This window comes from Neopsephotus bourkii, unplaced genomic scaffold (genome assembly GCF_033783945.1).
Source record: "Neopsephotus bourkii isolate Nb327-2 ecotype Australia unplaced genomic scaffold, CSIRO-AGI_Nbou_v1 NB_217, whole genome shotgun sequence".
In the NCBI taxonomy this organism is placed as follows: domain Eukaryota; kingdom Metazoa; phylum Chordata; class Aves; order Psittaciformes; family Psittacidae; genus Neopsephotus; species Neopsephotus bourkii.
The window spans coordinates 134,787-147,127 of NW_026900729.1; the positions used below are offsets into that span (position 1 = coordinate 134,787).

The 12,341-nt window shown below is 60.9% G+C and overlaps 2 protein-coding genes across 2 annotated transcripts; one reads left to right on the top strand and one right to left on the bottom strand.

Moving 5' to 3' along the window:
- Positions 1–214: 214 nt before the first annotated feature.
- NAA40 (N-alpha-acetyltransferase 40, NatD catalytic subunit) lies at positions 215–5,248 on the bottom strand. The gene is made up of 8 exons (XM_061344432.1): positions 5,101–5,248; positions 3,935–4,030; positions 3,748–3,800; positions 3,259–3,354; positions 2,469–2,627; positions 1,619–1,702; positions 1,450–1,527; positions 215–464 (listed from the first exon to the last, which is right to left on the bottom strand). The coding sequence occupies exons 1-8, from the start codon at positions 5,230–5,232 to the stop codon at positions 317–319; spliced, it is 846 nt and encodes a 281-aa protein (XP_061200416.1). The 5' UTR covers positions 5,233–5,248; the 3' UTR covers positions 215–316.
- A 1,874-nt stretch (positions 5,249–7,122) lies between these two features.
- Positions 7,123–11,360, top strand: RCOR2 (REST corepressor 2). The gene is made up of 13 exons (XM_061344459.1): positions 7,123–7,174; positions 7,429–7,546; positions 7,957–8,013; positions 8,094–8,174; positions 8,513–8,565; positions 8,651–8,812; positions 9,586–9,710; positions 9,829–9,898; positions 9,989–10,180; positions 10,259–10,336; positions 10,457–10,514; positions 10,612–10,835; positions 11,151–11,360. Exons 2-13 carry the CDS (start codon positions 7,432–7,434, stop codon positions 11,358–11,360), a joined length of 1,425 nt encoding a protein of 474 aa, XP_061200443.1. The 5' UTR covers positions 7,123–7,174; positions 7,429–7,431.
- The last annotated feature ends 981 nt before the right edge of the window (positions 11,361–12,341 follow it).

Genomic DNA, 12,341 nt, shown 5'->3' on the forward strand with positions numbered 1-12,341 from the left:
AGTCCTCCACGCCGCTTGGGGGCGCTATTCGCAGTGCCCAAATTGAAGATTTTTAATCATTTTATTCCTTACATACAAACAAAACGCAGAAAAACAACAAAAAGACGGGAGGGGGGAGGGGCCTCGACTCCTGCGAGGGCCCAAAACCACCCAAAATCGGTATAATCCCCTTTCCACCCCTAACCCTCCCCCAGAAAAGGGCCCCCATGGGGGTGCCCCATCACCCATTGGGTGCAGCGGGTCCATGGGGTGGCTTCCTCGGAGGTGAGGCGCTGGGTTTGGGGTGAAAGTGTGGGATTTGGGGTGCGGGGGGGGCTCAGTGGCAGCAGCCGCTGCAGGGCCCCGTGCCCAGCCCGGGTGTGGGGTGGCTCTCCCCATACTTGGTGCAGCGGCTGAGGATCTCGTAGGAGGAATCGTCCCCGCAGCAACCGGAGGCGCTGGGAGAAGCGGCATCAACCTCGAACCTGGGAGGGGGGAAGAAGGGGTGGAGTTACCCTGGCCCCGCCCACCCCGCGCCCAAGGCCACTCCCTTTGAGACGCTTGACCCCGCCCCCTTCACCCTGACCTTGCCCCCTCTGTCACCCCGGCCGGTGTGGGGAGAGGAATGGGGGGGTGGAACTCATGGAAAAGGGATGAAAATCCCTAAAAATATATGGGAAAGGGATTAAAATAGCCCGGGGGGGGGAACAACTAGAAAATGGGGTAAAAATCACCCAGAAAAGGGGTTAAGAGGAAAAACACGCCTGGAAAAACAATAAAAATGCCCAGAAATGGGATTAAGATCCCTGAGAATTCCTGGGAAAAGGGTGTAAAAAAATAGGAGGGGGAGGGAGGAACCACCTAGAAAACAGGGTAAAAAACCCTGGAAAAATGGGGTTAAAGCTCCAAAACACACAGAAAGAAATTCAAACACCTAAAAATACACCTGGAAAAGGATTAAAAATACAACTCTGGAAAACGGGCTAAAACTACATGGAAAACGAGATAAAACCACCTGGAAAAGGGGCAAAAGTCCCCCTGGAAAACACCAAGGAAAAGGGTTAAAAAATACTGAGCAAGGAGTTAAAACCCCCAGAAAAGTGACAAAGCCTCCTAGAAATAGGATAACGTTCCCAAAAATGGGTTTAAAACCCCTTGGGAAAAGGAGCAAAAATCCCTTTGGAAAACAGGGTAAAAAACCCTTGGAAAAGGGGCTCAAATCCCACCGGAAGCTGGCGCTGAGGGGGGGGGGATCCCGAGCACCCACCTCTCTGGGCTGCCCCTGTCCCGCCTGCCCGCGTCGCCCGGCCCCGGCACGTTGTGAGCGCACTGCAAGCAGACAGTGGTGCGAGAACAACGTGTTACAGTTAGACCCACAACACCCCCAGCAGCCCCCCCACCCCCAACATTCCCCAGGGCTGGAAAACGGGGTGAAATCCCGGGAATTGCAGGTGTTTGGGGAGCACTTACTGCAGTGCCTCACGGAAGAACTGGTACGCGCCATGGTTGTGCTTGAAGACCGTCAGCATCACCTTCTTCATCTGGGTGCTGGGGGGTGGAATGAGGAAAAAGGGGTTCAGGGTGGGGTGTTCACCCCCCAAACCGCTTGTTTCGCCCCCAAAACAAGCCCCGTTGTCACCTGTTGGCCACCAACTGGAGGATCTGGAGGAGGAATTTGCCCAAGCCTCGCCGCCGGACACGGCTCTCGAGCTGCACCTCGTAGCTGTGGGGACAAAAACACCCCAGGGGGAAAGTGGGAACAACGTCGGGTTTATGGCGGGTACATCCTGTTATTGGGGGGGTCATCCCATTTGGGGGGGTTGCCCCAATTTTGGGGTTCCATCATGTTTTTCAGGGAGTCCATCCCATTTCTCAGGGGGAGGTTCACCCCATTTCTGGGGTGGAGCACCCCATTTCTGTGGGGCTCATCCCAGTTTTGGGGCTTTCTCTCCATTTCAGGGGGTTCAGCCCATTTACTGGGGTTTCACTCCAGTGTTTTAAGGGTGGCTCACTCTGGTTTTGGGGGGGTTCACCACAATTTGGGGGCTTTTCACCCTGTTTAGGGAGGTTTCACCCCATTCAGGGGGTGGCCCACTGGTTTTGAGGAGTTCACTCCATTTTCAGGGGGCTCACCCCATTTAGGTGGGTTCATCCTCCTTTTAGAGGGAGGTCCTGGTTTTGGGGAGCTTTCATCCCATTTTGGAAGGGTTCATCCCATCTTTTGTGGGTTTCGACACCCATTTTCAGGGGGTTTCACCCCTTTCAGGGGGTTTCACCCCTTTCAACCCATCCTGGGGTAGTTCACTCTGATTTGGCGGTGTTCCCTACACTTTTGGGGGCTTTTCACCCCAGTTTTGGGGTAGTTTGCCCCAATTTTGGAGGGTTCATCTCATTCTAGGGGTGGTTAACTCTGCTTTTAGTGGGCTCCACCCCATTCCAGGGGTGGTTCACCCGGTTTTGGGGGGGTTTACCCCATTTTGGGGGCTCACCAGTAAAGGACCTCGTCGCCGCACTCGACGTCGAAGCGGAAGTGGGAGAAGGCAACGGGGCCGGCCCCGGCCTCACGGGCAATGAGGTACCAAGCGCGCTCATCCCGCAGCTCCTCCCGCTTCTCCCGCTCCTTCCAGCCCCACTCGCTCTGCTCATACCTGGATTAGGAGGAAAAAGCAGGGTCTGGGTCAAAGACAACCACGAGGAGCAGAAAAAACCCAAATCCCAACTGGTTTAGGCGAAAAAAAGCCAAATCCCAGCAATTTTGTGGCCTTAGAACCTTCTAAATAAGTTTCGGGGGGGGGCGGGGGGCAAAAGCCAAACCCCAACAGTTCTGGGACACAGAATCCCTGATTTTTGGGGTACTGAACCCTAATTCTAACAATTTGAGGCCCTAAATTCCCTCAATTTGGAGTCGTTAAACCCAAACCCCACTGATTTTGAAGCCCTAAAAAACCCCAAATGTGGGGAGATAAAACCTGAATCGCAAAGTCCTGGGGCTCTAGAACACCCTAAACCACTTATTAGGGGGCAAAACCTGAACCCAAATTAATTTGGGGCCCGAATTTTGGGGCACTAAACCCAAACCCTGACAATTCTGGGTCTGTAGACCTGAGCCCCAAACAATTTTGAGCAGAAATAAACTAACACCATGAATTTAGCGCAAAACCAAGCTCCGAAGCCACCCCCTTCACAGTCCTGACCTGGGGGCAGAGACCCCCGAAATCCCAGCAGCTCCCCTGGGATTTGGGGGCACAAACCCTCTCTTTCCCTTGGGATGTGACTCACAGGGTCTGCATGTTGGCCTTGGTCAGCTCAAAGGCCCACTCCAGGGTGGCAGGGTCCAGCCCGGAGACGCGTTTGCACTCGATGGCGACGTTCAAACTAGGGAAGATGCCGGGTGGAAAACAGCGTCGGCACCAGGAATAGAATGATAGAATGATCATAGAATGATAGAATAGTGAGGGTTGGAAAGGACCTTAAGGTCATCCAGTTCCAGCCCCCCTGCCATGGGCAGGGACACCTCACACTAAACCATGGCACCCATGGCTCTGTCCAGCCTGGCCTTGAACACCGCCAGGGATGGAGCATTCACAACTTCCTTTGGAAACCCATTCCAGTGCCGCAGCACCCTTACAGTAAAGAACTTCTTCCTTAGATCCAATCTAAACTTCCCCTGTTTCAGTTTTAACTCATTACTCCTTGTCCTATCACTATAGTTCCTAATGAGGAGTCCCTCCCCAGCAGCCCGGGAATGCCGGGGGCACCAACACTCACCCATTGCGGTCGTACTTCTTGAACACTGGGAAAGCTTCGAGGGGATCCTGGAGCTGGAAGGGAACCAAAGAGCACCCAAAGAGCACCCAAAACCGGGGAGGGGACACACACACACACACACAGAGGACATCGGGGTTTGCACCAATGTGGGGGGCTCTCACCCCATTTCCACCCCCAGGACACTCACTTTGTTGGCAGCTTCCACCTTGGCGCACACAGCGGCCATGGCCGCCCGCTCCTCCAGGCGCTTCTGCTTCTTCTCCTTGGCTTTGCTGGATTTCCTCTGCAAAAAACAACAGGAATTTCACTCAATTTGGGGCTATTTTAACAAAAACACCCCTCTCCCCCCCCCAAAGATCCATCTGGGAATTCATAATTAAAGCCCAGGCACAGAAAACCAAACAAGTTGCAGAGTCTGCCCTAAAATGCATGGAATAAAAGTGATTTTGGGTTAAAAAACAGCGTTTTGATGAGTGTATTGGGGGAGGGGGGTGTTGAACCATCTGTTTAGCACTAATGTAACCAAATGAGCAGGGTTTTGCCTCAAAATCTTGGGCGGTTTAATGCTCGATGAGATGGTATCTGCATAAGGCTCATGTTTTTAAGTGTTTCTCTTCAGCTTCAGGAGTTTGTCCCCCCAAATGAACCAAAGATGGGGGTTTTACCCCAAAATGAAGGGGGGAAGCCCTAATGCTGTGGGATCCATCCAAACCTGCTGCATCCCCACACCTATGGGGCACTGCAGCAGGTTTGGGATGCCTGAGGTCTGCCTCTGGCACAACCAAGATCAAGAGCCCCAAAAGTGAGGGTTTCACAGGGAAAAGAGGAGTTGGGGGGGGGGCACACAGGGTAAGTGTCCCCCAAACACACCTGTAGGGGCTCCAAAGGGAAATGAGGGTGTCTGCAATCCCAAATCCCTTAAAAGGGATTGCATCCCATTTCTTCATGGGAGCCCCTGAAGGGTCCTAAAACTACTCAAAGTGGGCCCAAAAGCGCTCAGATGAGCCCAAATCGCCTCAGAAAGTCCCCATCTCCACACAGGAGCCCTCAGACCCTTTGAAAAGCCCCAAATTCCCTCAGAGAAGCCTCGTAAGAGCCCCAAATGCTCCCAGACAGTCTCAAATCCCCATGCATGGTCCCAAACCTCCACGCAGGAGCCCCCCCAACCCCTCCGAGGGTCCCGAATCTCCTCATGGGAGCCCCAAAGCCCCAGGCAAGCTCCGGAGCCCCTCAGGTACCCGCAGGGGAGGCCCCAGCGGCCCCACAAAGCCCCAAAGCCCCCCCGGTGCCCCCAAGCCCCTCCCGGAAGGACCGAGCCGGCCCCGGCCCCGGCCCCGCCGAGGCCTCCCTCACCCCCATGGCTGCGGAGCGCGGCTCCTCTCGCGGCGGGGGCGCGGACAGGACTGAGGGGACGCGCGCGGGAGCGCGCCCTATATATGAGGGGGGGGGGCGGTGGTGATGGTGGAAGAGCGCCGTTACGCGCATGCGCGTTGTGTTGGAGCGAGCGGGGAGGGGCAACGAGGGGCGGGGCGAGAGGCTGCGCGTGCGCAGTAGAGGGCAGGGGGAGCCGGCGCGTGGAGGCGCCTTTGGGCGCGAAGGCAGCTCGGCGCTGATTGGCTGAGAGGGCCGAGGGGGCGGGACCGTGGGGAGCTGAGGGGTGCGGCGCCATGGAGGGGACGCGGCGGACAGGTCTGCCCTATAGCCCTGCCCCATAGCGGGCCATGACCCATAAACCTGCCCCATAGAGCGGGCCATGACCCGTAAACCTGCCCCATAGAGCGGGCCATGACCCGTAAACCTGCCCCATAGAGCGGGCCATGACCCGTAAACCTGCCCCATAGAGCGGGCCATGACCCGTAAACCTGCCCCATAGAGCGGGCCATGACCCGTAAACCTGCCCCATAGAGCGGGCCATGGCCTGTAAACCTGCCCCATAGAGTGGGCCATGACCCATAGCCCTGCCCTATAGAGCTGGCCATGACCCATAAACCTGCCCCATAGAGTGGGCCATGACCCATAGCCCTGCCCTATATAGCTGGCCATGACCCATAAACCTGGTCCAGGGTGGGCCATGACCCATAAACCTGCCCCATAGAGTGGGCCATGGCCCATAAACCTGCCCCATAGAGTGGGCCATGACCCATAAACCTGCCCTATAGAGCTGGCCATGATGCATAAACCTGCCCCATAGAGTGGACCATGACCCATAAACCTGCCCCATAGCGTGGGCCATGACCCATAAACCTGCCCTATAGAGTGGTCCATGGCCCATAAACCTGCCCCATAGCACAGACCCACAGCCTGCAGCCTGCCCCATAGCCCAAGCCCACAGCGTGGACCCACAGCCTTCAGCTTGCCCTATAGCCCAGACCCGTGGCTTCCCCCATAGACCAGGGCCATAACTCCACCTCATAACCCTGCCCCATAGCATGGACTTGTGGGCCACAGCCTGCCCTATAGCCCGGACCCACAGCCCTCAGCCTGCCCTACAGCCTATAACCCTGCCCCACAGCCTGGCCCCATAGTACAGGCCCAAGGACCCTGGCCTGCCCCATAACACTGCTCTATGGCCCTACCCCACAGTCTGGCCCCACAGCCCTGGGCCTGCCCCATAACCCTGCCCCACAGCCCTCCGGCTGTCCCATAGTTTGGCCCCATGGCCACTCCGGATAGCCCTCAGCCCACCCCACTGCTCTACTCCATAGCCCTGTCCCACATCTGGCTCCACAGCCCTTGGTTTGCCCCATTGCCCTGCCCCACAGCCCTTGGGCTGCCCCATAACCTTGCCCTATAACTGGCCCTGCCACATAGACCTCAATCTGCCCCATAGCCTGGCCCACAGCCCTGCCTAAGAGCCCTGATGCCAGTCCCCAGCCAACCCCTGAGCCCTGCCCTACAATGGCCCCATAGTCCTATGTCCCACAGTCCATACCCAGCCCCCAGCTAGCCCCATAGCCTGCCCCATAGCCCATCCCCCAACACAGCTGCACTCCCAGGACCCCCCATAGGGGTGAGTGTGAAGCGGGGGGTGACAGGGAGCTGTGAGGCAGGGAATGGGGGGGATCCCCATAGCGGGACACCCCAAAACCCTGCAGCAGCCCCAAATGAGGCCCACAGCAGCCCTAGAGGCCCAAGCCCCACAGTCCTTACCCAGCCCCACAGCAGCCCCTTTATCCCCCCCAGCCCTTTGTTCCCATCAGCTACACTCTGGGGGGGGAGGGCGGGGGTGTTACACAGCCCCTATGCCCCCACCATCTATGGGTCCCAGCCCCACCGTGGGCTCTCTGTGGGGCCGGCCCCCCCCAGCCCCCCCGTGCTGCCGGCGGAGGGGTACGCAGGGGGCGGGAAGGGGGGGGTGTGCTGAGGCCGGGGGAGCTGGAACTACTTTGGCACCATCAGGCGGCGGGAGCAGCCGGCGGCGCTTTGTGTGGGTGCTGGTGGGAGCCGAGACCCCCCCAAAGACCCCCTCCCCCTGACCCCCCCCTTATCCCCCCCTTTGGATTTTGGGGTGAAATTTCTCCTTTCTGGGGTCCTCCCTGACCCCCCTCATGCCTCCCCCTCCCCATAGCGCAGCCGAAGCTCAAGTTTGCTGTGGGGCAGCAGGGCTGAGCCCCCCGCTCCTTATGGGGCACCATTGATGGGGGGGGTTCACCCGAGCCCCCCCCGCTCCGTGCTCCGCAGGCGATGCCCTCGGGGATGGAGAATCCCTCGGGAATCCTGTCCCGGAGCCGCGCCAGGGCCGTGCCCGGCGGCGCCCCCCCCTCCGAGGACGAGGACAGCGCGGACGAGCGCAGCCACGGTGAGTGCCCCCCCCCCATGGGCGCGCTTGGGCCCCCCCAAACCGCCCCCCCCCCCCATATGCCCCATGCGTGTGCAGGACACACGTGTGTGTGTGTGCGGGGGGGGGGTGTCTGTGTCATTGTGTCACCCCCCCCTCCATGGGGGTGGTTTGGGGGGGGGCACACACACACCTATAGGGAGATGGGGGGGAACAAAGCCCTGGCCCCATTGTCCCCAGCGCCCGCGTGTGCGCCGGCCGCCCCCTTTGTTTGCTGGGGTGGAGGGGACCCAGTGCTGGGACCCCCAGATCTTCGGGGGGGGGGGTTGTGAGGGAGACACCCCCTTAACCCTGACCCCCCCGTTGGACCCCTATTCCCTCCCATTAACCTCCATATCCCCCCCTTTCCCTCTCTCTCCCCCCCTCCCCAGACAGCATGATCCGGGTCGGGGCTGACTACCAGGCGGTGATTCCTGACTGCAAACCAGGTAGGGACCATCGGGGTGGGGTTATGGGGCTACAAGGGGGGGGTCCCCCCTTTCTGACCTCTTCCACCCCCCCTCCCCAGAGAGCCCGGCTCGCTACAGCAACAAGGAGCTGAAGGGGATGCTGGTGTGGGCCCCCAATCACTGCGTCTCCGATGCCAAACGTGAGCACCCCCCCCTCGGGGGGCGGGGGGGGGCGGTTATGGGGTGTTTCCCACCCCCTGACCCCCCCTTTACCCTCCAACTCTCTCTTTGCCCCCTCCCAACCTCCCTTTCACCCCTCAAACCATTTACCCACTCAACACCCTCTTCACCTCCGTAAACCCCCCATAACCCCCTCTAACCCCCCAAACCGCCTTTCCCCCCACTCTTACCCTCTAACCCCCCATTTACATACCCAACACCCCCTTTACCTCCCCTATTTCCCCATGAACACCCCCATAACCCCCTAAAACCTCCTTTAATCCCCCAAACCCCTTTCACCCCCCCTTTAACCCTTCAGTGGACAAATACATCGCCATGGCCAAGGACAAACACGGCTACAACATCGAGCAGGTATTTCTGCCCCCCCAACCCGCACAGGAGCCCCCCAGGGTGCACCCCCAACCCTTTCCTTACCCCCCCCCCCCCCGTTTTCCAGGCTCTGGGAATGCTGCTGTGGCACAAGCACGATGTGGACAAGTCCCTGGCTGACCTGGCCAACTTCACCCCCTTCCCGGACGAGTGGACGGTGGAGGACAAGGTGCTCTTCGAGCAGGCTTTCAGCTTCCATGGCAAGAGCTTCGCCCGCATCCAGCAAATGGTGAGGGACCCCCAAGCCCCCCCATTCACCCCAACCCGCCCTATTCACCCCCAAAACCCCCAGCTCCTTTCCTATGGGAGGACATGTGGTTTGGATCCATCCCCATGGCGCTGGGCTGGGTGTTGCTGCCCCTATGGGACCCCAGGGAGATGGGGGACCCCACTGGGACCCCCCCATGGGGTTGAGGTCGTTCGTGCCACCCCAATTCCCCACCCCTTTAAGGGTGGTAGGTGCCACCCTGACCCCCCCATACAGAGTAAGTGCCACCCTTTTCTCCCCCCCATTAGGAAATGGTACATGATAACCCTAGAACCACCCCCATAGCGGATGGTAAATACCACCCCCTGCCCTCCCCCCAGCAGATGGTACTTGCCACCCCCTGGCCCTGCCCCAACTGGTGTCCCCCCATTTCTATAGGTGCCCCTCCCCCAGTTCTAGGGGTCCACATTTCCCCCCCTCCGTTTTCAGGGGGTTCACCCCCATTTCTATCCCCCCATATTTACTGCCCCCTTCATCTCCCCTCTCTTTATTTATGGGATCACCCCCTATTTTTACCCCTTTTTCTCCATTTAAGAGGGCTCCCCCTATTTCTCCTCCATAATTTATGGGGTCCCCCCATATTCCAAACCTACCCCTCAATTTCAAGCGGCTTCCTCCCCATTTCCCATGGGGCTTCCCCCATTCCAAGCCCTTCCCCTCCCCTTCTTCACCCCAACCCCCCCAAAACTCACGCCCCCCTCCCCATTCCCCCCCCCTCCATTGCCCATTCCCAGCTTCCCGACAAGCTCATCCCGAGTCTGGTCAAGTATTATTATTCCTGGAAGAAAACCCGCTCCCGAACCAGCGTCATGGACAGGCAGGCCCGGAGGCTGCTGGGGCGCAAGGACCGGGAGGACAGGTACCCCCCAACCCCCCCAGCACCCAAACCCAACCATAAGCACCCTAAAATCCACCTGTAGCACAGAAAACCCATCCCCAGTGCCCCCTAAAGCCCCTTTCCGGCCCCATTTCCATAGCAATGACGAGACCGACGACCCCCATCCCACTCTCGATGGGGACATGGAGGCAGTGGACCCCAAAAAAGAGGTTTGAAAGTGGGGGGGGTGTGAACGATGGGGCCCAAGGGGTTTGGGGGTGTCCCACTGCCGCCATTGAGCCCCACATCCGCCACTGCAGCCCCCGTACCCCAGACCCTGCACCCGGAAGGAGCCTCAGTACCGGCACCACCTCCCCCCCCGGCACCGCCGCCGCCCCCCCCGCGGGATGCACTTGAGCCGCGAGGCCGTGGCCGGCGTCACCTCCAACCCCGAGCTGGGCGCCGCGGGCCTGCGCCAGCTCGACTGCCAGCTCGTGTCCCTCAAGCGGCAGGTACGGACCTGACCCCCCCCCCGGATCCATGGGGTGCCCCCTAAGCTGGGGGTGACTCGTGCGTGTCCTCCCCTATAGGTGCAGCGGATCAAGCAGATCAACAGCGGCCTCAAGCAGGCTTTGGAGGGCGGTGTGGAGGGGCTGCGCCCACCCGAGGTGGGACTGGGGGTGCTTGGGTGACCCCATGTGCTCCACGGTGTCCCTGCCCTGCCCTACAGTGTCCCCTCGTGCCCCATGGTCCTGCCCCACATCACCCCACACCCCCTGTCCCCGCAGGGCACTGGCAAGTTCAGCTCCCGCTGGACGACGGACGAGCAGCTCCTGGTGGTGCAGGGTGAGACCCTCCTTGATGCATGAACCTCATTGACCCCCTTGTCCTAACTGACCCCCCTGAGCCCCCTTTGCCGCCCTGACCCGCTGCCCCCCCCCAGCCCTGCGCCGCTACGGCCGCGACTTCCCGGCAGTGGCGGGGGTCCTGGGGAACAAGACCCCGGCCCAGGTCCGGAGCTTCGTGGGGGGCACCCGGCGCCGCTTGGGCCTCACGCGGCTCCTGCGGGAGCTCCCCGGGGGGGACAGGGACGAGCCCCCCGCGGGGCCCCCCCCGCAGGGGCAGCGGCGGCAGCAGCAGCAGGAGGAGGAGGAGGAGGAGGAAGAGGTGAGTGGGGGGACTTGTGGGGAGCGGGGTCCGGCGCCGGTTCCAGTCCTGGCCACGCCCCCAGCACACCCATGGCCACGCCCCAAGCTCCATCCATGGCTCTGCGCCTGCTCACACCCAACCAGGACAAGCCCCGCCCCATGGAGGCCGCGCTGCCTGTCACTCCTTGCCCCGCCCACTGTGAGTTAGCTCCTCCCCCAAGCCCTGACCCCCAGCCCCGGTCCATCCCTAGCCCCTCCCATCCCCGCCCACCACAACGGGGGTCCAATCAGGTTCTGGCCCCGCCCCCCGCCTGACCCCACCTCTCTCCCGCAGGTGCAGATCACCGGGGTCTCCCGCCCGGCCCCGCCCCCTCCGCCGTCCCCCTCGCGCCCCCCGCAGCCCCCTCCTCCCCTCCTGCGCCCGGCCCCTCCCCCCCCGCCGGGGCTCCCGCTGGGCCGGGCCCCGCCCCCGCTGCTCCGGCCTGGCCACGCCCCCGCCGCCAGACCGCGTCCCCCTGCTGCCGGGCACGCACCGCCCCGCTGAGCAGCCCTGGCCCCCGCCGCAGCGCCCCCTGCTGGGCGGGGGGACCCCCAGTGCGTGTTCGCAATAAAGGTATTTTACTAGAGCCGGAGCACTGGGAACACTGGGACGGGACCGTGATGTGCTGGGAGCGCTGGGTTACAGTGACAGTGCTGGCTTGTACTGGGAGTCCTTGTCCATGATGGGAGGATTGGTCTGTACTGATTTGCACTGGAAGCATTGGCTTGTATTGAGCCAAACTGGTCAATACTGGGAGCCCTTGTTTGTACTGGCCTATACTGGGCACCTTGGTCCATACTGTTGGCACCACTCAGAGCCAAGGATCTTTCTGGAAAGGTTTTACTCTAGAACCTGCCCCCCCCAGGGCCGGGAAGGGGCAGGGCCTGCAGAGGGGGGCGGGGCTACAGCAGGTCACGTGATCACACCCCACCCCACCCCCCCCAGGGGCCTTCCTGAGTGCAGAGGGAAGGGCAGGACCCCCCCAAGGCCACCGTGGGGTCACCTGGGGACAGGGAGACCCTGGGTTGTCCCCATGTGACCTCAGAGCACCCCCCTTGGCCTTGGGCCACCAGGATCCCCACCACAGCCCAGGGCCACCAAAGGTACCTCCATGAGACCCTGAACCACGTGAGATGGCCCTGGGCCTCCAGAGGTGTCCTCGGGGGTGGCCCCAGAGGGGTCTCGGCCACCAAAGCCCACAATGCCCCAGAGGTCCCTTGAGGATGTCCCCACAAGTCCCCAGGTAGCCCCGTCCTATGTCACAATGTCCCCAGCGGTGCCTCGGCCACCTGGGATGGGCTCGAGGAGGTCGCTGGACCACCAAGGAGGGCCCTGGAGCCACCCCCAGTGCTCGGGATGGCCCCATCCCTCGGCCCAACGGCCCCAGAGGTCCCAAAAGTCCATCCAGAACGGCCCCAGAGTTCCCTTGGAGGTTCCCTTCCTCCTCGAGCCATGGCGTCATCCCCAAGGCGAGGGGTGGGCGCC